Raw genomic sequence first — 25721 nt, forward strand, 5'->3', positions numbered from 1 at the left:
ATGATTGTGGCCAGGTGCTTGGTTTTGCTGGATTAGAGCAACTTTAATCATGATTCCTGGGGCTACTTAAGCACCTGAAAATGCTAGAGGTTTTGCAGATGACTTAGAAATTAGCTGATAGGGGCACTGTATCAAATTCCTTAATTTTAAAAAAAAATTAATGTTAGGCCCACTCTAATACTATCATGTTCTCACATCTTGTTATTGGTTAGACTTAAAATTATAATGTATTTTCTTGCTTTGTTACTAACTCTTGAATACAACAAATATATTTGTTTCACCTCCAAAACTCCCCCTTTTCTGAATGTAACTTTGGCTGTGAGGGGTGTATTATCCCTAAAACACCCCTCCTCCTGGATTCCTGCTTTACAGACTAGACTTCCAGGTCCTAAATTGGTTCACCAGCCCTTTCTTCTCTCCACCCTGCTTCTGCTGTCAAACAGAGCCCTGACTCCCTGCCCTAGGGCACTGCTCCTTTGCAGGACTGACATGTCACACATATGCCTCTGATCTGAAACTCCTCCCCCACCAGCCCTCCTAAATGGCACTCCTGATTGTGAGGCCCTTCCATAGCCTGCAAGAGGCAGAGTAGCCAGACTAGCTGATTCCAGCTGGCCTTGCACTCTGTGAAGACAGATGTAGTAAACTGAGCAAGCTGTTTTAGGCAGAGCCCAGGACACAGAGTTAGCAAACTGCAATAGAGCCATGGGTGTCATGGGAACATGGCCCAGCTGCCTCCTCTCCATGCCCAACAACAAACTGGGCCCCCACTGGCCAAGGGCTCAGCTCTTAGGGGGGTGGTCTCCTTAACTGCCTGCTAACGAGTTAAGCAAAGGTATGGGGGAGGGAGAATTATGGAATAATGGGTAGCAGGTTTAAAACTAATAAAAGAAAGTTCTTCTTCACACAACGCGTAGTCAACCTGTGGAACTCCTTGCCACAGGAGGCTGTGAAAGCTAGGACTATAAAGAGAAGCTAGATAATTTCATGGAGGTTAGGTCCATAAAAGGCTATTAGCCAGGGGATAGAAATGGTGTCCCTGGCCTCTGTTTGTCAGAGGCTGGAGAAGGATGGCAGGAGACAAATTGCTTGATCATTGTCCTTGGTCTACCCCCTCTGCGGCACCTGGCACTAGCCACTGTCGGCAGACAGGCTACTGAGCTAGATGGACCTTTGGTCTGACCCAGTACAGCCATTCTTACGTTCTTATGAGTCCCAGGCAGGTCTCTAACCAGACTGGTGTTTATTTCTCATTGCAGTGATCACTGTGCACAGATGTACACGGGGAGAGACACTAATGCAAATAACTCATACAGGCAACCCCTCCCCCTGCAAAATCACAGCTTGGTCTCTGCCACGGGGACTGCAATTCTCAGGGATCCCCCCACAGGGCAGGGCTGGGGATTAGCAATGGGCTGTGAATCTGTGAGCCATTGTGTGCCAAGGATGGAGGCAGGGATGGACACTGAGTGGTTGATTGCTCTAGCTGGGTTAGGATGTGTCCCTGCTGCCAGGGACGGCCCTGCTGTGTGTGTCTGAGTGTGTGCAGTTCGCCTCTCTAAACCAGGCTTGGGCAAAATATGGCCTGCAGGCCGCATTTGGCCCCCCCCAACTCACTGGATCCAGCTCGCGGACACTGTGGGGAGCCCCAGGCAGGCTACCTTGCTTGTCAAACAGCCCAGCACACTGCTCAGAAAAGTGGCTGTAGGGCCATTTCTCTATAAAACTGAGAAGTAAAGGCTTTGGGTGTAACTCCCATCCCCAGCATAATCCCATTGGCTGGCTTCTGGCCAGAAACTGGTCAATGGAAGCTGCCTTTTTGAATAATAGGCAGCCATGAAGCACTAGCTCCCTGCTCAGTTATTCACACAAGCACATGGCTGGGCAGCCTGTGCAGGAGCAGGGCAGGCAGAGAGGGTGGCTACTGGCTGAGAAACTTTTTAAGCCCTTACCTCTGCAGGGAGGCAGGCTGGTTGGGCTGCTGCTAAGTATACTGGCCAGACCTGGCCATTGGCCCTTCCCCAACCCTCTGGCCCCCTCCTGCACCCATACCCCCTCCCAGATCTGTCACTCAAATCCTCTGCCCAGATCACAATCCCCTTTCACCCTAGGTCACAAACGAAACCCCTGCAACCTAGTCCCCTGTCCTAGGTCATATTCCAAAACCCTGCATCCCAGTCTCCTGCTCTAGGTTACAAATGCTTCCTTCACGCAAACTCCCTCCCAAACTGCACTCTCTCTCCTGCAGCCCAATCCCTTACCCCAAGCTCCCTGCTGCACCTAACCTCCATCCCAGACCCCGTATCTCCTCCATTAATATCCTGGAAAAGTGCGGCCCTCGACTGCTTTCCAAAATCTTGGGAGTGCCACCCCTCTATCAAAAATTGCCCACCCCTGCTGTAAGCCAAGCTGACCTCCCTGCCTTCCCCAGTCCCAGCATGGGGCTCCCATTCCACATGCCCTCCTCTGAGTAATGCTACGCTGAGCAGGTGTTGCACTAGTTATCACAGTGCTAGCTGGGACATGACCTTCCACAATCTGCCCCCAATATATTGGAATCAACCTGAGTCCCATCATAGACACAAGGAGAGCTCTGGTTCTTCTAAGCACCCCAGGCTGGGGATACTATGGAAGGAAGGATGGCCTGTTGCAGTCCTGGACTGTCTGTGAAGAAAGCTCTCAGGCTCCCCGAGGTTTGTGTGTCTCCTGGGAAAGGGGAAGCCTGGCAGGAGTGGAGGCACTGCTCCCTCCTTCTGGGGCCCTGCTAGTTTGGAGCATCAGCACTGGACCCAGGTGTTCAACAGCCCCATAGCTGTGTATTGGGACTCTCTTCAGGCTGTGGGTCAGTCTACTCCACCCTCACAGCTCCCAACCCCTAAGGGCTGTGCCCTGGTCCCATCCCCAGGCTGAGTCCCAGTTCCTTCTAGGGCTGTGGGACAGAATCTAGTCCCCCATGCCACTGGGGCAGAGCTACTGGTGGGTCTGGTCTCACTCAGAACAGCAGGGATTAAAAACAGACAACTCTAACCGGTTTGGCTTGTGAATGGCAGAGGGTGTGGTGTATGCAGCCACATGCCTTACTGTTAACCATTCACAGATACTCTTCTCCAGACCCCTTCCCCCTTGTCACAGCACGGAAGACTCTAGCAGGTCATGGATTATCCCTGTGCTTCTAGCAGAACCTGTTGGAGAGTAAATGAGCTAGCACTGCATTGCGATTGGTGGAGCTAGAAACCCCCAATCAGCCGATAGGCTCTTACAGAGCTGGTGCAAGTCCACCACTCGTGGGGGGAAGCTTAAAGGGCCAGCACTGCGTTGTGATAGGTAGATCTGGACCATTCTTCCACCCACACTCGCATTCCAGTAAGGCGTTGTAAAGGTCAGAAGTCGAAGGTCATCAGGTCGCAAAGCCCAATGGGTCACGTAGGAAGATCTTCCCCTTGTGGCCAGAATGGAGGGGGCAGCATCTGTTAGGCAGGGTTGAGGGGAGGGGAGGGCTGGCACCAGTGGAATGGTGCAGAACATAGGCAGCAGGGGTCAGTGCTGGGAAACGATCCCGCTGGCCAGGGAGTGAGTCTGCAGAGAGAGAGAGATGGGCATCAAGGGCTGGCCCAGCAGACTGGGAGAAACGGAACCCTGCCCCACCAATGATCCCTCCCACTGCCCGCACCCTGTCCCCGGAGGAACAGACTGAAAGGGACAGTAACTGGGGGACCATCCCAGCCCTCTTCCCCACAAACCTTCATGGCCTGGTGGATCCAGTCATGGAAGGCACCCACCCTGGTGTAGACCCCCGGCTTGTGGGGCAGGGCACAGCCAGTGCCCCAGCTGACCACGCCGCAGAGCCGCCAGCGCGGGGTGCGGGAGATGCCGTCCTCACATACAAAGGGCCCCCCACTGTCGCCCTGCCAAGAGGGAGACAAGAAAGAGTTCAGTGACCTGCCACGCACCTGAATTCCCTCCCATCTCACCCGCCCCAGCAGCCCCACCTGACAGGCATCGGTGCCACCCTCGGCATAGCCAGCGCAGAACATGCGGGGGTAGATCTGGTTTCCGTAATACTCAGGTGAGTTGCACAGCGCGGTGCTGATGATTGGCACGGAGGCCTCCTGCAGAATGCTGGATTGCTGCCCTGGAGAGGAGGTGAGAATGAGCAAGGGGTCCTGCTGCCCGACCAAGATCCCCACCTTAAACCAGCCCTTGGTCCCGAGCCCAGCCTCCTACCCTGTACCACCACCCCCAACCATCCCTGCCCTGTATCCACCCTCCAAACCAGCCTCTGCCCCTTGATCCCAGCCCCCTACCCTGCACTATGCCCCAAACCAGCCCCTGGCCCCTGAGCCCAGCCCCCTACCCTATATCCACCCTCCAAACCAGCCCCCTACCTGCACCATCCCTCAATCTAGCCCCTGCCCCCTGTGCCCAAGCCCCTGCCCTGCATCCACCCCCAAATCAGGCCACATCTGCCCCATGTCCTCAATTGCCTGGCATCCACTCCTCCAACCCAGCTCCTGGCCCCCCGGCTATTGCCCCCCCCAAATCAGAACCCCTGCTCCACATCTGTTCCCCCCTTTCCTCACCTGCTCAGTATCCACTCCCTCAACCCAACTCCTTCCCCCTGGCTCCTGTCCCACCAACCTAGTCCTTCTATCCCCCTATCTGTCCCCCCTCCTACCTCCTAACATCCACTCAAACCCAGCTCCGTTCCCCTCCAAACCCAGCCCCCAAACTCTACCTGCCTTGCACCCCCCCATCCAGCTTCTGCCCACCTGGCTATTGCCCCCCCAACCCCATAGCCCAGCCCCTGCTTACCTCACATCAGTCCTCACCAGCCAGGCATCCACTCACCCACCCCCAGACCTTGCACATCTGACTTCTGTCCCCACTCCAAAACCAGTCCCATCCTGTACTGCCTGCTTAGCATCAACCCCCCTCCCCAAAAAACTGTCCTGACCACCCTGATTCTGCCCCTCCAGACCTGGCCTCAGCCTGCCTAGCATCTGTCCCCTACCTGAATCCAGCCCTTATTCACCTGGTGTACTCCCCTCCACTCCTGCCCACTCAGAATTGATGCCCCCCACACTCAGCCCCTGACTGCCCAGCATCCACTCCCCTTGGCACTGAGCTTCCCACACTGGGCATCTGCCTTCCATCCAAATACTCTCTGTGCTCCTGGTGTCCACTACCCCTCACCCCCATCCTTCCAGCATCCACCTGCCCATTCCTGTCCCATACCAGCCCCACATCCAGCCCTGCACCCAATGTCCACCCACCCCTGTACTTGGCCCACCCGACCTATACCCAGACCCTGCCCTCCTGGCATCCACCTCCCCCCCAGAACCAATCCCCACTTCTCCAGTGGCCACCCTCCCGTGGCCCATATTCAACATGCCCCTAGAGGTCAGGACTTCTGGTCCCTGCCTGAACTCCAGCACCTGTCCTGTCCCATTCCCAAACTCCAGCCCACATCTGCCTGGAATCCACTGTTCCCCACCCCGCACCCTCGCCAAGCCCTGGTGTCTCACCTATCTGGCATCCACCCCGCCACCCAAACACTGGCACCTGCTCCCACAGGGAGCGACCTCCTGGTGTGCTGTGCCCCCATGGGGCAGACTTTCCTGAAGTTGGCTCTTAGGGGGTGGGGGGGGGGGGAAGCTGAGGGTGGAGCCCAGGCTTGCTACCCATCCAGGTTTTACCGGGTTTTGGGTTGTGTGTCCAAGAGCCATTTAGGGTGGCCAGGTGCTTGGTTTTTAGGGATCTGGCAACTGTAAATGGCACCCAGACCAAAAGCCCCATTACTGCGAGATGGCGGGAGGTGCCAGGTCATTAACCCTGCACAGCTGGGCTGCCCCTACCTGCAACCAGGATCCTCAAGATGATCCAGCCAGCACCGTGGGGTTGGGGAAAGAATGGGCAATGGGGGCAGAGCTTGGGGAAGCAGTAAACGTTGGGGGGCTTTGGAGGGAGAAACGGGGCAGTGGGTGGGGCCTCAGAGGTTCAGTTTCCAGGAATTAGAAAGATGGCAACCCCAGCAGAGCCATCCCTAGGTGGACACAGGGTCTGAGGCAACCCCGCACCAGTACCCAGGGGCAGGGCCTGAGGAAACCCCTGTTGCTGTGGTGGAGTGCAACACAGCAGGCTGGAAGAGGGCAGCTTGGCAGGGCAGAGCAGGCTCCCAAGTTGCTCTGGTTCCTGCCACTGTGGTGAGTGCAGAGGGGGGGAACCTGACCCAGCTACTGCCCCATGCCAGGCCTCACCCCTGATAATCCCCCAGGCCAGAATAGCTGAAGTAGCTGCTGCAGAACCCCCCAAAGTTTGAAGCCTATGGTCAAACTTTGACCATACAGGTCTGTTCCAAATGGCCCAATTCCTCCATCCCTGGACTCCCAGCTGTGTGACCCTGATGAGGGCCCTTCCCCTGGTCACTCACAGGGAGAGGCAGGGCCTTGTACTGTGTGCCTGGGCAGAGCCATGTCAGTGGAGGCTGTTGCACACTCACCATAGTACTGGGTGTTACCCCAGCCAGTCACAGTGCACACCTTCCCGTCCAAGAGGGGCTGCCCCAGTGCTGGGAGGCAGACAGGCTGGACGTCCTCTGAGGAGACAGAGTCCGGGCATGAGGCAGACACAAGGGGTACATATCACATGCACACACAATCACACGCACACAGATGGTAGATACACGTACAATGTGCACATACTACAGACACCCCTCACACACATAACTGCTATGCACGCCCAGACTCACTAACACACACACTCATACCACAGATCCACTCACAAAGCCCCAATGGTGTCCTCTTGCAGTGAGTGGGGTGCCCCCCAATCTCTCAGGTGGATGCCCCACACTCCCAGTGTCACCACTCGCCCACACGCACCAGTGAAGCTGAGGGGTGTAGCCAGGTGCACCAGTGCAATGTCGTTGCTGTTCTCCTCGCTGTTGGGATCCAGGAAGGGCAGGTAGCCTGCGTGGTACACTACACCTGTCACCCCCACCTGCTGCCCTCTGCTGGAGACCTGAGAGATGGCGCCTGAGAAAACCCGCCAGCGGCTCACCACCCGGTTCCTTCTGCAGGGATGGATGAACAGAGACAGAGCATCAGGGGGTAAGATGGGGCTGCCAACCCTTCCCCCACCAGGGATGGGCAGAGGGCTGGGAGTCAGGACTCCCATGTTCTCTCTCTGGACAATGGAGTCTAGTGGATGGAATATGGGGAGGGCTGGGAACCAGAACTCCTGGAATCTATCCACAGCTCTGGGAGGGAAGAGGGGTCTAAGTGATTAGAGGTGGGGGGGGCAGGGTTGGAGACGGGACTCCAGGATACTGTCCATGCTTCATGCCGGCACTCACTCAGGGAAGCAGTGCGCGGCGGTGATAACCCACTCGCTGGAGATAATGGAGCCACCACAGAGGTGGGTGCCGTCATAGCGCAGGCTGACCTGCCATGGCCACTTGCCCAGGCTGGCATCCTGGCCCCCCACGATCCGGTCAACAGACAGCTTCCTGCGCCCACAGTCTGCAGGGGACACATCAATCAGTGCTAGCCACACTCCGCCGAACCCCTCCATAGCCAACCCTGGGGCCTTGACACTCCCGGAGTCTGGTACCAGGCTAACCAATGAGGCAGCACCAATGAGCAACTCCCCTTGCACCTTGACACCAAGGGAAGTTTCCAGGTTACTTTGGATGCCACATTTTATCTTGTAGCTTCTGTTTCAGCTAAATTCTCCAGGAGCCAGGAAGTGTCGGTGCAGCAACTGGCACAATGGGGCCCAGAACTCACTCCACCAGACCTACGCTGGGCTCCATGGGCTGTAGCTCCACTGGAATCAACGGGGCAATTCCCAGATGGGGTCAATGGCCCATATCAGCCGGGCTCCATGGGCCATTGCTCCACTAGAGTCAATGGGGCAATTCCCAGCTGAGGTCAATGGGCTGTAGCTCTACTGGAGCCAACAGGGCCAGAATTCAACTGGGGTCCATTGGCTGTAGCTCCACTGATGTCAATGGAAAACTGGGTTTCTGACAAAATGAAATTTCTTGGGAGAATTCTCTGCCCTAGTTGAAAAAACAACACCCCTGTCCCAAGAGGAGAGACCAAAGTGCAACTGAGGCTGTGTCTAGACTACATGCCTCTGTCATCTGGCTAGATAGATTTAAATGATCGCGGCTTCATTTACATTTACATGGCTGCCGCGCTGAGCTGACAAACAGCTGATCAGCTGTTTGTCCACTCAGCGCGCTAGTCTGGACGCTCCCCTGCCGACATCAAAGCCTTTTGTCGGCAGTCCCGTTATTCCTCATGGGATGAGGTTTACTGGGGCTGCCGACAAAGGGCTTTGATGTCGGCAGGGGAGCGTCCAGACTAGCGCACTGAGTGGACAAACAGCCGATCAGCGCTTTGACTGTGCTTCAGAATTCAAATACTTAATAGAGTTTGAAACTTCACTAAAAATGTTATTTTTCATTGGAAATGAAAGAATAAATATTATAACCACCTCTGTTAATGGGCTGATTGTGCTGGGCACTGACCAGAGAGAAAGGGGAATGCATGGGGATAAACTCACAAATAGATATGTGTGTGTACAAGGGGAGTAAACAGGGAGTCTGGGGAGAAGGATGGATGTGAGGTATACAGATGGATAGGTGGGTACATGACTGACTGGTTGGGTATGCAGGTGGGTGGTGGATACTGGGTGTGGAGATGGACGGGTGGATGGATAGTGGCTGGGTGGGTATGGAGATGGGTGGATGGGTGGCTACTGAGTGTGGAAAGAGGTGGGTGGATGGAGTTTGATGGATGGATAGACAGGAGTTTCTGGAATGGAGATTGATGTGTAAAGGTGGAAGGATAAATAAGGGTGTAGAGGTATGGAAATGATGGGTGAATGGGCATGGAGGTAGGGGCATAGAAGGACAGGGCATATGGCATAAAGATGGATGGAAGTGGGGTGAAGATGGAGGAATGCAGGGTATGTGTAACGATGCAGATGAATCGATCAGTACATGATTCGTAAGGTGGGTATAAAGGTGGGTGAATGGAACGGAGATGGATGAAGGGAAGAGATGGAGGGTGTCATTGCAGAGAGGATGGAATGGTGGGTGGCTGCCTGGGGATGTAGGGTGGGAAGGGAGAGTGGAGATGGAAGGATGGATGGGAATAGTCATTGCAGAGAGGAATAGGTCAGTAGGTGTCAGGCTGGAGATGGAGGCAGATAGAAAGGAGTAAAGAAGGAAGGACGGATGGGAGTATTGTTGCAAACAGGATGCACTGGTAGGTGGCTGTCTGGGAATGGAGGCAGATGGACTGGGTGGAGAAGGAAGGACAGACAGGGGTGTCATTGCAGAGAGGGATGGGTCAGTAGGTGTCTGGGTGGGGAAGTAGGTGTGCCTATGGACTGAAAGGTGGTTTGGTTATTACCAGGGCTGAGGACTTCATACCTTGGCAGAGCGTTGCAAGGAACTGGCCCATCGGGCAGTCACTGTAAGACAGAAATGTGAGGGATCAGCTTGGGGGTGGGACAGCAGGGGATATGTGTGGGGTGTGAAGTGCATCTTTACCCCTCCTGAACATGTAGGGAAGGTTCCACTGTCCCAGACACAGCTCTGTATGCACACTTCCAACCCATGTGTATTCACTGACAAGAGACAAGGCTAGATAGAATGAGGGTGTGAGGCGGGGCAGCAGAGGGACAGATACACACACACACACACACAGTAGGGTGTGATGGATGGTCAGGGGATGCCCTTTCAGCACTGGGCAGGATAGGCACAGACACACACACAGCAGGGGGTGGAAAGATACAGATCGACAAACAGCAGCCCTTCCAGCGGGCGGAGGGGGGGAGGGTACAGGCACAGGCACACACACCATAGTTCCCTGTAGGGTTTGTGCTTGCGCAGGCCCACGCAAAGAATTCAAAACCTGCCCTCCTCCTCAGCAGAGCCACACAGTGGCTGTTCAGCTGCTCCATGGCAGGCAGCTGGTCCTCCTCAGGAGCAGCTGGGCAGCCACCATACAGCCCTGGCCCTAATTCCAACCCTTCACCAGTACTGGAGCTGTGGCCAGGGCAGGATGTATGGTGACTGGTGGAGCTGGAGCCGGGGCCTCGGTACTAAAAATAGCACCACGGCCCCAGCCCAGGAGCAGCTGCACAGTGGCCCCAGCTCCTGTCCCAGCACACAGGGCAGTCGCCCACCATGCAACCCTGCCCCAGACTATCCAATAAGTTCTTGGACTGCATTGAAGACAATGTTTTTATTTCCGAAGGCTGAAAAAGCGATGGGGGGGGGGGGGGGGGGGGAAGCTGTTCTAGATTTGATTTTAACAAATAGAGAGGAACCAGTTGAGAATTTGAAAATGGAAGGCCGCTTGGGTGAAAGTGACCATGAAATCCTAGGGTTCATGATTCTAAGCTAAGGCATGATAGAAGGGAGAACAGCAAAATAGAGACAATGGATTTCAGAAGGGCAGATTTTGGTAAACTCAGAGCTGGTAGGTAAGGTCCCACGGGAAGCAAGACTAAGAGGAAAAACAACTGAAGAGAGTTGGCAGTTTTTCAAAAGGTAATTATTAAGGGCCCAAAAGCAAGCTAGTCTTCTGGGTAGGAAAGATAGAGAGCATGGCAAAAGATCACCTTGGCTTAACCAGGAGATCTTGGCAGGAGATATTGGCTACGTCTACATTGGCATCCCTTTCCGGAAAAGGGATGCTAATGAGACGAGTCGCAATTGCAAATCCGCGGGGGATTTAAATATCCCCCGCGGCATTTGCATTTACATGGCTGCCGCTTTTTTCTGGCTTGAAAGTAGGAATAAGAGATCCTCCGTAAAAGGGCTTATTTTCCGGAGAATCACATCTAGACTGGCGCTTTTCTCCGGCATATCCCCAAGCCGGAAAAAAGCGGCAGCCATGTAAATGCAAATGCCGCGGGGGATATTTAAATCCCCCGTGGATTTGCAATTGCGACTCGTCTCATTAGCATTCCTTTTCCGGAAAGGGATGCCAATGTAGACACAGCCATTAAGTTTGCAGATGATAGCAAGCTGGGAGGGGTTGCAACTGCTTTGTAGGATAGGGTCATAATTCAAAATGATCTGAACAAACTGGAGAAATGGTCTGAGGTAAATAGGATGAAGTTAAATAAGGACAAATGCAAAGTGCTCCACTTAGGAAGGAACAAACCATTTCACACCTAGGGTATGTCTACACTTGATTCCTCCTTTAAGGGAGGAATACAAATGTAGACATCTGAAATTGCAATGAAGAGGGGATTTAAATATCCCACACTTCATTTGCATAATCGTGGACTGCCCCTTTTCCACAATAGCCCTATTTCGGGACAACAAACTCGGTCCCTGCGGGGTTATTTCAAGAGAAAACCCTTCCCTCGAAATAACCCTTCCTCCTCAAAAAATGAGGTTTAAGGGTTATTTTGAGGGAAGGATTTTTTCTCAAAATAACCCTGTGGGGACAGAGTTTGATGTCCTGAAATAGCACTATTGCGGAAAAGTGGCAGTCCGCGATTATGCAAATGAAGCATGGGATATTTAAATCCACGCTTAATTTGCAATTTCGAATGTCTACATTTGCATTCAAGGGCAAGTGTAGACCTAGCCCTACAGAATGGGAAGTGACTGCTTAGGAAGAAGTACTGCAGAAAGGGATCTAGGGGTCAGAGTGGACCACAAGTTAACCATGAGTCAACAGTGTGACACTGTTGCAAAAGAAGCAAACATGATTCTGGGCTGCATTAACAGGAGTGTTGTGAGAAAGAAGTGAGAAAGACATGAGAAGTCATTCTTCCACTCAATTGGAATACTGTGTCCAGTTCTGGGCACCACATTTCAAGAAAGATGTGGAGAAATTGGAGAAGGTCCAGAAAAGAGCAACAAGAATAAATAAAGGTCTCGAAAACATGAGCTATGAGGGAAGCCTGAATGAATTCAACTTGTTTAGTTTGGAAAGGAGACGACCGAGAGGGGACATGATAGCGGTTTTCAAGTATCTAAAAGGGTGTCACAAGGAGGAGGGAGAAAAATTGTTCTCCTTGGCCTCTGAGACTAGGCCAAGAAGCAATGGGCTTAAACTGCAGCAAGGGAAGTTTAGGTTGGACATTAGGAAAAACTTCCTGTCAGGGTTGTTAGACACTGGAATAATTTCCCTGGGGAGGTTGTGGAATTTCTGTCCCTGGAGATATTTAAGAGCAGGTTAGATAGACATCTATCAGGCATAGTCTAGACCAGGGCTCCTCAACACATAGCCTGCGGCCCACAGCCCATTTGTTTCTGGCCCATGGTGCAGTTTGGGTTTACGCAGGGCTCAACAAGCAGCCCATGAGCGGGATCCTTTGAACATGGCCTCCAATGGGAACACAGTCCACAATGGCAAGTCAATATAATGATCTTCTGTTGATATGCTTTTTAGTAGTTAAATTCCTGGACTTTCATTGCTCATTAAAAGTGCTGCCATATGAGTGGAAAATGGGTAAATATTGCATTTTATTAATATCAGCAGAACTGACTTAAATTGGGCCTGCATGTTGTGTAATCTTGCATTAATCTTTGTATTCATGATCGTCAGTGTGAAAGAAGTTATTTGCATATAAATTTTCATGTATATGCAACTACACTTAAGTTGTGGCCTTCGGCATGTGCTGTTTCACTGTAGCCCCTGGGGCTTCCAAAGATGAGTAGCCCTGGTCTAGATGGTACTTGATCCTGCCATGAGGGCAGGCGACTAAACTCGATGACCTCTTAAGGTCCCTTCCAGTTCTAGTATTCTATGAGTCTATGTGCCTGGACTAGAGCCCGGGGCCCCAGGGCTATTTTCAGTACCATGGCCCCAGCAGCTGCCACACAGCTCCGGTCCCATCTGGCTGGGCCACATGGAGCCCCATGTCCCTACTGAAGCCCCACTGCGGCCCCAGTTTCAGCTCCAGTGGCTGCCATGTGGTCCAGCTGGCAGGGCCGTGTGGCATACAGTTGCAAAAGTTCTCAGGAGATTGGCTGATCGCTGTCCAGACCCAGGGGGCTGTGGATTGTCTCTGTGAATGCTGCCTGGGCAGAGAGAAGGAGAGATTTAACTAGGAACTTCTCTCCCCATTAGCATGGCCCACCCATTATGAGACACACACTCGTGCACTGTTTTACACTCGGTCATAGGGAGGAATATCAAATGGTCCCTCCCCATATGGGCTGTGCAGAGCCTGGGCGGTGGGATCCTCAGGATACTCTGACCAACAGGAGAAATGAGATGACCTCATGTCCCTGAAGACCATCCGGTGGCCTGATGAAGCATGTGTTGGGGGCTCACTCAGAGAAAGCCCTCCCCCATCCCCCATTTCTCCATGGCCTTGGGATCAGAGATCTGCAAGCAGGCACCCTTGGCAGATGAGCAGAGGAGCTGCGTGTGAGACTGTATTTGTCCAAGATGAAGCTAAAACAGGATTTACCTTGAGAACTGGTAGACTCTCCATCACTAAACTATTTTAAGTCCTGGTTTGACAAAGCCCTGGCTGGGATGATTTAATTGGGGCTGGTACTCCTTTGGGAAGGGGGCTGGACTCAATGCTTCCTGAGGTCTCTTCCAGCTTTACGATTCCATGATTGTTCATAATAGGAGTCCTGACACTTTACAAGGAGCTGGTGCCTGATTTGGAGGAGAGGGGGTAACATGCTGCTGCATCTTGCTTTCTCTGCCATTCTGCATTTAGTGCTTCTACTATTTTTATTTTGTTTAATTTGTTTATTCAACCTCATGCTTGTTTTGTTCTACTGAAGGGTTATTTTGGATTATTTTCTTGGTTGAGGAAGAAAAAGCCATCACCTCTACAATATTGAATCACCCACTCTAAACTCATAACTGTCACTCTACATTTGTGACCCAAACCCATTTCATTTCTGAAAAACTCTCAAACAAATGGCCCCCTTCTAAGGGATTTTGGGACTCACTGGCAAGACAAGACAACCTGCCTACCCCAAAAATGGCAAGGAAAATAAAGCCAGAGAGGGTGCAGATCTATATAAAATGTCTGCCTATAATTTCCCTTCAGTGTCTCCAAGTTCCACCTGCTTCACTAGGTTTTAGAGTTCAGTGACATCCAAGTCAGTTTCCTGCTGTGGGGTCCATATGCTTGGTAAGAAGGGAAGTCACAGTCCCTGAGCTCAAAGCCAGTGTGACCTCTCAGAGCTACCGCTCTGCAGTGGAGCAGCCCACAGTGACCAGGGGAAGGGCCGGCCTTAGAGCTGGGCAAACTGGGCCCATGCCTAGGGCACAGTAGCCAGAGGGTGAGGGGCAACTGGGCATGGGTGTTGCTGGGCAAAGGGGATGGAGGGTACTGGGCAGAGGGGCAGTTTGGCAGGACATACTGGAAGTGCAGGGTGGAGGTTGGGGCACAGCTGGGAGGAAAGTACAGGGGTTGGGATGACAGGGGGACCTTGCGGAAGTTAGGGACAAAGGGGCACAATGGAGGGTTAGTGGTAAAGGGTGCACAGGATGGGGGTGCAGGGGCTGGGGAGCCCATGGATGCAGGAATGGTGGGTGGGTGGTTTTCAGGGTGGGTACTTGCAGGGTCCTGCACCTTGTTAACTATCCATTTTTTAGAATTTTTTCTTCCATATCAATTTAACGTATATGTTTTTTGTCAGTAACTGGTGGGGGCCATGGTGGCACACATCTGAACAAGCACACATGACCTCAATATTGGTTAGGGATATTAAATTTAGATGAATTAACTAATTGAACAGTCAACGGGATTTCTATTGGCTATTCAATTAGCCTATAAGGACGCCTCCGCCTCTCAACTGTAGCAAGAGTTCTTGTACATTTCAAAAGCAGAAGCCCCCAGGGTCTGCGGGGCCAGTGAGGAGTCCCCCTCAGATCCCGTGCTCCCTGTGGGGCTTCAGCTTTTGAAATGTACAAAAGACGTAAGGTATGTCTACACTAGCTCATTAGTTCGAGCTAGGTAGGCAAATGAGGGCAACCGGAGTTGCAAATGAAGCCCAGGATTTAAATATCCCGGGCTTCATTTGCATCTTACCGGGCGCCGCCATTTTTAAACCCTCCTTAGTCCGAACTCCGTGCCTGCAGCTACACGCGGCACAGAGTAGGTAGTTCGAATTAGGATCTCTAATTCGAACTATCGGTACTCCTCGTGGAAGATCCCAATTCAAACTACCTACTCCGTGCTGCGTGTAGCTGCGGGCACGGAGTTCAGACTAAGGGGGATTTAAAAATGGCAGTGCCCAAGAAGAGACAAATGAAGTCCGGGATATTTAAATCCCAGGCTTCATTTGCAACTCCAGTTGCCCTCATTTGCCTACCTAGCTCAAACTAACGAGCTAGTGTAGACATACCCCCACTGAGGCTCTTGTACATTTCAAAAGCAGAACTGAAACAGAAGCGGCATGAGCGGAGACTGCTTCCGTCCTCACTCACATCCTTTCCCCTGTACCTCTACCTCCCCTGCCTGCCGCGGAGATGGTGCTGGGGGGAAACAGCTTTTAAGCTGGCTTCCCACAGCACCAATTTCTGCTCCTCCTCCCTTGCTGCCTCTCTAGTAGAGGCAGCAAGAGGGGGGAAGCGACTAGTTGCATCACTAGTCAACTATCTGATAAGCTTCTGTTTATTGGATAATTGACTAGTCTCTTACATCCCTAATACTGGTGCACAAAAGAAATCTCACTCCACTCACCGATGGGAAATCTTAGAGGGAACACTCACTCACTCAGGCATGGAAGAACACAGACAGACAGACAGCAGTGCCTCCAGCAGGGGAACAGGACACACGCACACGCATAGCAGGACAGACACACACATGCACTGGTCCCACAAAATGCACCTGAGCCAATATAAGAGTAACAGGGTCCCAGGCATACAGCAGCACAGCTGGGCTGCCCACAGAGTTCCTCCTCGCCCCCTCCTAGCAGCATGGTGCCCTCTGCTGAAACACCCGCCCTGTTCCACGCACCAAATGGAGACCACCTCACTGAGTCTCTGGGCCAAGGGCAGGCGAGACTCATCCACACAGAAATATCCTGATGTCCCATTGGCACCTGCAAGCTCCACATCCAGCTCTGAGTGCCAGAGAGACCTGATGAGGAGACAGTGTCAGTCCCGTGCAGCCAGCCCCCACAGAGAACTGCCCCCACATAGTGTCCCTCAATCCCACCCTGCAGCCCCAGCTAACCCAGCCCTTGCCTCCCCACCCTGCCAGTGCCCCTCATCCCTTGCCAGCCCAGCCCTATTCCCCCTGCTCCATCAGTGCTCCTCACTCTCACCCCTGCAAGCCCAGCCTTGGCCCCTCCCGTTCTGCCAGGGCCCCTCACTCCCACCCCACAGCCCCTACCAGTCAAGCTCTACTCCCCCAGCTTTGCCAGTGCCCCTCACTCCCACCCCGCAGCTGCTGCCAGCGCAGGCTGGTACCTGACGAAGCCCATCTCTTCACAGCTCAGCGCAGCCACCAGGGCGTTGGAGGGGGTGGAGCAGATGAGGCGCCATTTTCCCTCACTCTCGTCATACAATGTGACCCGGAGGTCACCCGAACTAACCTGGACTGTGGCATGGGAGGAGGCAACTCTGAACAATGATCAAAGAATCTCACCTGCCACCACCCCCTGCCACTAGTGCCCCGGGTCAGCCTATGTCCATGTCTCCTGCCAATGGTCACTCTCAGAACTACAGCAGCTATCCCAGGGCTCCCAGCACCAAACAGGGGTCTGGGCTGTTCCCAGAGCAGCCAGTTTCCTGCCAACACCTGCAGAGTGGCAGGGGATCCAGGGAATGAGGGCTCTCCACTGGAACCGTGGACTCCTGGGTTCTATTCCTGTCTCTCAGGGGTGGGGGTTGAAAAGAGGGATTTGGGTCCAGTTCTGGTATGCATTGGGATAGGGGGGAAGACCGTCAAGTCCTCATCATGAAGGGGCCTAAGTTCCCAGTCATATGGACCTGAGCTGTGGGCTACCCCACTTACCACCATACAGCCCTTCACTGTTGCTCCCCAGCACAGCTGTCACTGCAAGAGAGAAGAGAACCTTAGCCTACATGCAGAGCACATCATGCCCAGCAGGGGGCAGCAGGATGGGGAGCTTCAGGTGCACTCATGGATTGGCGACTGGGAGGAATGGGGAGATGGCATCAGGGAATGTTAGCAGAGGGGCTGCAGGTTAGGAGTGAGGGGCACTGGACAGCTGGGTGTAGGGAGCCCAGGGTTGGGACAGCAGGGGTTTAGAGGTCCTAAGGGACCAGGCTCTTACCTATGGCCCACACGCTGGCTCCGATGCCGGCTAAAAGCAGGAAGCCACCAGTCACAACAGCCACAACCTTGGGCAGCGACCAGCATGGTACCGTAGGGCCCCCTGAAACAGGAGGGGGGTTAATGGGGTTGGGAACAACCCCTTTTCCTGGTCCTTAGCACAGGCTGTTGCATTGAGCCCCCTAACTGGTCAGGACCCTCATCTCAGCACATGGCTCTGGGGCTGACCCCAGTATCCTGCAGCCTCAGCCTGGGAACCTGCCTGCCTGTGGCCCCCTGCCTCCCCCTCACCCATTCAGCCAGCTCCAGGAGTGCTGTGGTGACAGAGGGACGGAGAGAGGGGAGGGGAGACAGGCAGATGAAACAGGGGCCTGTAGACTAGAGGGAAGCTCCAAGTACCTATCCCTGTAGCCAGTGGAACACTCCCTTCCCCCCTCCAAACACACACTAGAACCCTGGTGTCCTAACTCCTAGGCCCTTCTCCTCTCCCAGAGCTGGTCACCAGAACCTAGGAGTCCTTTCTCTCTGCTCTACCCACAAACCCCCCCCCATCCCCCACCACCACCACCACCACCACCACCACCACCTACACAGAGCCAGGCACAGAACCCTGCAGTCCTTGTTCCCAGCGCCTCCTGCTCTACCCACTAAAACCACCCCACCACCATCCCCACCTGCCCAGTGCCTGGCACAGAATTCAGGAGTCCTGGCTCCCAACCCTGTGGTGAAGAGTTAATGTGAATTCTGTATACTGCAGACTGAGCATAGCAGAGTGGGGGTTGGTCCAGAGAGACTTTGCCCTTAGGCCGGGTGCAGTGACCTACACGGACACAACGCCAGCAAGTGCCTGAAGGGACTTTTCCCATCATTGGATTCCCCACCCCCACCCTCCATCCCCTGGGCACAGCATGGTCACAGGGAGAGACCCAGTAGGACAGTGCCACTGACAGGCACAGCCTGCCCCGCAGCCCAGCAAATGGACTCTTAGAGACTGAGGGTATGTCTACACTACAAAGTTAGTTCGAACTAATGGATGTTAGTTCGAACTAACTTTAATAGGCGCTACACTAGCGCTCTGCTAGTTCGAATTTAATTCGAAATAGCGGAGTGCTTAGTTCGAACTAGGTAAACCTCATTTTACGAGGATTAAGCCTAGTTCGAACTAGCTAGTTTGAATTAAGGCCTGTGTAGACCCTTAATTCGAACTAGTGGGAGGCTAGCCCTCCCCAGGTTTCCCTGGTGGCCACTCTGGCCAACACCAGGGAAATTCGTCTGCCCCCCTCCCGGCCCCGGACCCCTTAAAGGGGCACGGGCTGGCTACGGTGCCCGTGCCAGGTGCAAGCCTGCCAGCACCCAGCCAGCAGACCCTGCACCTGGCACGGATCGAGCCAGCCACCCGATGCCCCCCAGCCCTCTCCCTCTTCCCGGGACCAGGCTGGCGGCTCCCGGGAGCTTGCCCGGGACCGCAAGAGGTGGGCACCTGCCTGGGCTAGTGCGGACATCGTGGACCTTGTCCACGATCTCCGCACTAGGCACAGGAAAGTGGCCGGCTTGGGCAGGAGAGCTGCCGGCCTGGCCACCCAGGAGCAGGTGTGCATGAAAATCAAGGGGGTCCACTGAGACCCCCGACCCTGAGCCCTGAGCTTACAATGGCCATCCTGGGTCAGACCAAAGGTCCATCTAGCCCAGTAGCCTGTCTGCCGACAGCGGCCAACCCTAGGGACCCTGGAGGGGATGGACCGAAGACAGTGACCAAGCCATTTATCTTGTGCCATCCCTCTCCAGCCTTCCACAAACCTTGGGCAGGGACACCTCTCCTACTCCCTGGCTAATAGCACTCCATGGACCCAACGTCCATGACTTGATCTCACTTCCCTTTAAACTCTGTTCTAGTTCTAGCCTTCACAGCCTCCTGCAGCAAGGAGTTCCACAGGTTGACTCTTTGCTTTGTGAAGAACAACTTTCTGTTACTAGTTTGAAGCCTGCTACCCATTCCTTTCCTTTGGTGTCCTCTAGTCCTTCTTTATGGGAACTATTGAAGAACTTTTCTGTATGCACCCTCTCCACCCAATTCCTGCTTTTAGAGACCTCTATCCTGTCCCCCCTCCGTCTCCTCTTTTCTAAGCTGAGAAGTCCCAGTCTCTTTAGCCTCTCTTCATATGGGACCTGTTCCCAACCCCTGATCATTTTAGTTGCCCTCCCCTCTCCCAGCCTCTCTCTTCCCCTCTCCCACCTTCTTTTCCCAGTCTCCCCCAGTTTTGTTCAATAAAGACAGATTCCATTTTTTAACACAATTGTCCTTTATTTTGTACATCAAGAAAAGGGGCTAGGGAAGGGTAAGTGGAAGGAGGTGAGGGAGGAATGGGGCACGAGCCCCCGATGGGGAGGACTGGGCTGGCTCTGTGGACTTCGGGGGGGGGGGGGAAACTCTCCTGCAGCTCCCCAATTGCCCCCTTTCCCCAGATGGCAGCCTGCGGCAAGTGCAGCAGGGCTGATGGCCGAGTGCTGTGATGTGCCCAGTGTGGGCACTCCGGGCACTCCAAGCCAGGACTGGTTTTCAAGCGGGGCACCCCTGAGAACTGTCTGTCCGGGGTGGGGGTCGGGTCCCTTTAAGCACAGCCCTCGGCTAGCCTGAGACAGCATCTCCATGCTCTAAGTCCTCCTCTGATGCCCTGCCGGCACTGCTTCCGGCCATCCTTAAGCCCTGCTCAGGGTCCACTTAATGTGGACATGCTAGTTCGAATTAGCAAAACGCTAATTCGAACTAGTTTTTAGTTCCAGACGCGTTAGTTCAAATTAGCTTAGTTCGAATTAACTAATTCGAACTAAGTTAGTTCGAACTAACTCTGTAGTGTAGACATACCCTGAGTTCCCTGTGTGCCCCTACACGAGGCACTGTGTTCCGGTGGCAGGTTTTGTAGGGGGCTCCATGCTCTGGAGCTGGGAGCTCTGAGAGTATGTCTACACTACCCCGCTAGTTCGAACTAGCGGGGTAATGTAGGCATACCGCACTTGCAAATGAAGCCCGGGATTTGAATTTCCTGGGCTTCATTTGCATAAGCAGGGCGCCGCCATTTTTAAATCCCCTCTGGTTCGAACCCTGTGCCGTGTGGCTACACGCAGCACAAACTAGGTAGTTCGAACTAGGCTTCCTAGTTCGAACTACCTAGTTCGTGCCGCGTGTAGCCGCGTGGCACAGGGTTCGAACGAGCGGGGATTTAAAAATGGCGGCGCCCTGCTTATGCAAATGAAGCCCAGGAAATTCAAATCCCGGGCTTCATTTGCAAGTGCGGTATGCCTACATTACCCCGCTAGTTCGAACTAGGAGGGTAGTGTAGACATACCCTGAATGGGGTTCCATGTTGCAGGGAGCAGGACTTGTTTTGCCCTCACACATCCCAGTGTGGCTCTGGAGATAACTGTATTCCTGGCAGCACCATTCAGTTTAGTTTACTGACTCCCAGCCCCCCTGCTCTAATCACTAGATCCCTCACCCACACTCTCCGAGCTGGGACAGAAACCAGGAGTCCTGGTGATGCATGGAGGTTCTGGGGGTGTGCAGTTCAATCTAGCCCATGCCCAGTGTAGGGCTGAAGGGTAGCAGTGCCAGCCATGTGTTGGGCTTTGCTCCAAGCACAGGGACATCTGGGAGAGGCTGAGGATGCTGTGCAGGGCCAGACAGGGAAGGGGCACAGGATGGGTGTTTGGATCTCCTCATTCCTGGCCTGGGAGGATCAGCAGCCTGGCTTAGGTGGGGGTAGGGGCTGCCAGCCTGCAACTGGGAAATGGGAATCAGTGGTGAGTAAGGGTGGGGTAGTCCAGGACCTGGCTCAGCCTCATGACTGCTCCACCACAGGGTGAGCACTAATCTCTGAGGGTATGTTTACACTACAGCGCTAATTCGAACTAACGCATCTAGAACTAAAAACTAGTTCGAATTAGCATTTTGCTAATTCGAACTAGCGCGTCCACATTAAGTGGACCCTGAAGCGGGGTTAAGGATGGCCGGAAGCAGTGCCAGCAGGGCATCAGAGGAGGACTTAGAGCGTGGAGATGCTGTGTCAGGCTAGCCGAGGGCAGTGCTTAAAGGGTCCCGACCCCCACCCCAGACAGACAGTTCTCAGGGGTGCCCCGCTTGCAAAGCAGTCCTGGCTTGGAGTGCCCAGAGTACCCACACTGGGCACATCACAGCACTCGACCATCAGCCCTGCTGCACTTGCCGCAGGCTGCCATCTGGGGAGAGGGGGCAATTGGGGGGCTGCAGGAGAGCTTCCACCCCCAGAAGCCCGCAGAGCCAGCCCAGTCCTCCCCATCGGGGGCTCGTGCCCCATTCCTCCCTCACCTCCTTCCACTTACCCTTCCCTAGCCCCTCTTCTTGATGTACAAAATAAAGATAACGTGTCTTCCAAAATGGAATCTGTCTTTATTGAACAAAACTGGGGGAGACTGGGAAAAGGAGGTGGGAGAGGGGAAGAGAGAGGCTGGGAGAGGGGAGGGCCACTAAAATGATCAGGGGTTGGGAACAGGTCCCATATGAAGAGAGGCTAAAGAGACTGGGACTTTTCAGCTTAAAAGAGGAGATGGAGGGGGGGGACAGGATAGAGGTCTCTAAAAGCAGGGGTTGGGTGGAGAGGGTGCATACAGAAAAGTTCTTCATTAGTTCCCATAAAGAAGGACTAGAGGACACCAAAGGAAAGGAATGGGTAGCAGGCTTCAAACTAGTAACAGAGGGTATGTCTACACTACCCTCCTAGTTCGAACTAGGAGGGTAATGTAGGCATACCGCACTTGCAAATGAAGCCCGGGATTTGAATTTCCCGGGCTTCATTTGCATAAGCGGGGCGCCGCCATTTTTAAATCCCAGCTCTTTCGAACCCCGTGCCACGCGGCTACACGCGGCACGAACTAAGTAGTTCGAACTAGGCTTCCTAGTTACTTCCTACCGTTACTCTTCGTGGCTGGGTGCTGGCAGACTTGCACCTGGCACGGGCACCGTAGCCCGCCTGTGCCCCTTTAAGGGGTCCGGGGCCGGGAGGGGGGCAGACGAGTTTCCCTGGTGTTGGCCAGAGTGGCCACCAGGGAAACCTGGGGAGGGCTAGCCTCCCACTAGTTCGAATTAAGGGGCTACACACCCCTTAATTCGAACTAGCTAGTTCAAACTAGGCTTAATCCTCAAGGAATGAGGATTACCTAGTTCGAACTAAGCGCTCCCTTAGTTCGAATTAAATTTGAACTAACGGAACGCTAGTGTAGCGCCTATCAAAGTTAATTCAAACTAACGTCCGTTAGTTCGAACTAACTTTGTAGTGTAGACATACCCAGAGCGTATGTCTACACTACCACCCTAGTTCTAACTAGGGTGGTTAATGTAGGCAACCGAAGTTGCAAATGAAGTCCGGGATTTAAATATCCCGGGCTTCATTGCATATTGCTGGGCGCCGCCATTTTTAAAGCCCTAGTAGTTCAGACTCTGTGCCCGCAGCTACACGCGGCACGGAATAGGTAGTTCGGATTAGGTGCTCTAATCCGAACTACCGGTACACCTCGTTCTGACCAATAGGAGCTAAGGATTGGGCTGTAGGCAGGGTGATCACACAAAGCTTCCCCCACTCTGCAAAGTAGAGAGCTCCACGGACTGTGCTTTAAACCACACAGCTGCATGTACCTGAGGGTCCTGGCAGGGTGGTCCATGAGCTGGATCTGGTAGGTTGGCAGGCTGGATCTGACCCCCAGCCCTGCCCTAGGGTCACATGATGGGGATGTGTGCATATGCATATAGTCTCTGTGTGCGCGCGTGGGTACAGTCACCCTAGGGTCACCCGATAGGGCGACCCCTTTGTGTGATTCCTCCTCCCCCGCCCCAGGGTAACTGTACACCTCAGCTGGACTAACTCTTTTGGGGACCCAGGGCTATTACATTTTCTGGGCCCCTTAGGCTCCAAGTTGGGGCCAAAAATGAGGGGGCTATGAGTTAAGGTAGGAGGGGGTGAGGACTCTGGCTGGGGGTGGGGCAGGGAATGAGGCATTTGGGGTACAGGAGGGTGTTCTAGGCTGGGGCCAAGAGATTTGGATTGTGGGAGAGAGCTGAGGGTTGAGGTGGGGAGTCTGGGGCTAGGTGGGGCCATGTGTGCACATGTACAGTCACCCTGTGGAGGCTCAGCAGGGCCATGTGCGTACACGTAGTCGCCCTAGGGCAGGGATGGCAAAATACATCCCATGGGCCACATCCAGCCCACTGAATCTCTAGATCCAGTCTGTGGACATGGCAGGGAGCCTCAGGCACTTGGTTGTACCCAGTAAAGCCCATGTTCCTTCTTGGCAGAGGTGGCTGCTATTTCCCACGGCTTGTCTCAAACTGCATTTCCATGAGTGCTGGGAAGCTCTGGTCCTCTGCTGCCCTCCCCACAGCTCCTATTGGCCAGGAATCATGGTCAATAGGACTTGCACAGGTGGTGCACAGAGTAGAGAACACTTAGTCCCCTGTTCCCTGACCCCCAAAATAGGAGCTGCCCAGGTAGGCACCCTACACCCCAATCCTCTGCCCAAACCTGAGTCTCCTCCTGCCCCTATATCCCTAACTCTCTCCCAGACCCCACAACCCAACCCAGAGTCCCAGCCCTGAGTGCTCTCCTGCATCCTAACTCCTGCCCAGACCTCCACTGCCGCAACCTCCTGCCCTGAGCTTTCTCCCACACTCCAAAACCCTTGACCCCAGCCTAGAACACCCTCCTGTACCCTAAATGCCTCATCCTTTACCCTACACCCCATCCTGAGCCCTCACTCCCCCTCCTACCTCAACCCGCAGCCCCCTCCTGCACACTGAACCCCTCATTTTTGGCCTCACCTTGGAGCCTAAAGGGTCCCAGAAAATGTAATAGTCCTGGCTCCCCAGAAGAATTAATCTAGCTCTGGTGAACTCTTTGAGGGAGGAGAAGCTCACACACACGGATTTAAGGAGTGCCCAGCACAGCGCAGCCCTAATCTTGGTTGAGGTCTTGGCAGTGCCAGGCACTGTCCCCTGTGCTTACTGCCCCAATGTGGTCATTAATGAATGTAACTGTCCCTGCTATCACTCATACCTTTCTGTTTGATGAGAAACAATTGCATTCCAGGCACATCTCATTATCCTGGCACAACCAAATCTTGACCTTGCTTTAAGTTATGATAAGAGGAAACTGCAGACCAGATTTGGTGGTCCTAGATCTTACCATTTGGGAGGAGTTCTTGAACAGACTCACCAATGGATGGATGGATGGACACCCTGACAAACTGATGCACAAATTCTATCAAATATATAGTAGATTACAAATATAGATGAGCAAAATTAGATAGGCCAAGGCACAAAACAAAATTAAACTAACTAGACACATAAACAATAAAAATAAAACATTCTGCAAATACATTAGAAACAACAGGAAGACCAAGGATGGAGTAGTCCCATTAAAAAATGAGGGAAGAGGGGGAACAATAACAGACAGTGTGGAAATGGCAGAAGTGCTAAATGATTTTGTTGTTTTGGTTTTTACCAAAAAGGTTAGTAGCAATTGTAGGTCTAACATAGCTAATGCCAGCTAAAATGAAGTAAGATCAGAGGCTAAAATCGGGAAAGAATGAATTAAAAATTACTTAGACAAGTGAGATATCAACTTAGTCAAGTGAGATATCTTCAGGTCACCAGGGCCTGATAAAATACATCAAGGAGCTGACTGAGGAGGTATCTGAACCTTTAGCTATCATCTTTGAAAAGTCATGGAAGATGGGAGAGATTCCAAATGACTGGAAAAGAATAAATATAGTGCCCATCTGTAAAAAGGGAAATAAAGGTAGCCTGGGAATTACAAACCAGTAAGCTTAACTTCTGTACCTAGAAAAATAATAGCACAAATAATCAAGCAATTTGCAAACACCTAGGTGGTCATGAGTAAGTGATAGTCAGCATGGATTTGTCAAGAGCAAAATGTGTCAATTCAAACCAGCCTAATAGTAGCAGGTCCAGGGCTGGGGGAGAAGATCCTTCCCCACCTTAGCCCTGAGCGCCCGTGTGGTGCTTCCTAGACTGACATGCAGCTGCTCAGCTTTGAAGGAACTTAGGTGGCAAGTGCTTGGAGGAGAGGGTCATAATTCAAAATAATCTGAACAAACTGGAAACATGTTCTGAGGCAAACAGGATGAATTCAGTAAGGACAAATGCAGAGTGCTCCACTTAGGAAGGAAGGAACAATCAGTTTCACACATAGGCTATTTCTAGACCACATGGCTCCGTCGACAGAACCATGTAAAATAGTTTCTTCAGCACAGGCAAAGAAGAGGGAATTTAAATAATCCCCGCTTCATTAAAATAAAAATGGCTTCTGTGCTGTTCTGACGATCAGCTGATCCGGCACAGCAGGGCAGTCTAGACGCAAGAAGCCTTTGTTGACCGCTCCGGTAAACCTTGTTTCATGAGGCATACTGGAGCGGTCGAC

At 53.1% G+C, this 25721-nt stretch overlaps 1 protein-coding gene across 4 annotated transcripts in view; it reads right to left on the reverse strand.

The window, feature by feature from the left end:
* Positions 1-1226: 1226 nt before the first annotated feature.
* The window catches only part of HPN (hepsin), a 53404-nt gene continuing 28909 nt past the window's right edge, over positions 1227-25721 (reverse strand). For 3 of the 4 annotated variants that reach the window (XM_075907517.1, XM_075907514.1, XM_025180516.2), the window contains 11 exons: positions 17258-17359; positions 16975-17016; positions 16428-16557; positions 15973-16095; positions 9443-9483; positions 7352-7517; positions 6879-7069; positions 6500-6595; positions 3990-4132; positions 3741-3905; positions 1227-3576 (listed from right to left, as the gene is read on the reverse strand). In XM_075907517.1, coding sequence (XP_075763632.1) covers positions 3538-3576; positions 3741-3905; positions 3990-4132; positions 6500-6595; positions 6879-7069; positions 7352-7517; positions 9443-9483; positions 15973-16095; positions 16428-16557; positions 16975-17016; positions 17258-17359 — 1238 coding nt within the window. In that variant the 3' untranslated portion in view covers positions 1227-3537. The remainder of the gene's footprint in view (positions 3577-3740; positions 3906-3989; positions 4133-6499; positions 6596-6878; positions 7070-7351; positions 7518-9442; positions 9484-15972; positions 16096-16427; positions 16558-16974; positions 17017-17257; positions 17360-25721) is intronic. The other variant, XM_075907516.1, reaches the window with a different exon arrangement.

Source organism: Pelodiscus sinensis, chromosome 24, assembly GCF_049634645.1.
Source record: "Pelodiscus sinensis isolate JC-2024 chromosome 24, ASM4963464v1, whole genome shotgun sequence".
Taxonomy (NCBI): domain Eukaryota; kingdom Metazoa; phylum Chordata; order Testudines; family Trionychidae; genus Pelodiscus; species Pelodiscus sinensis.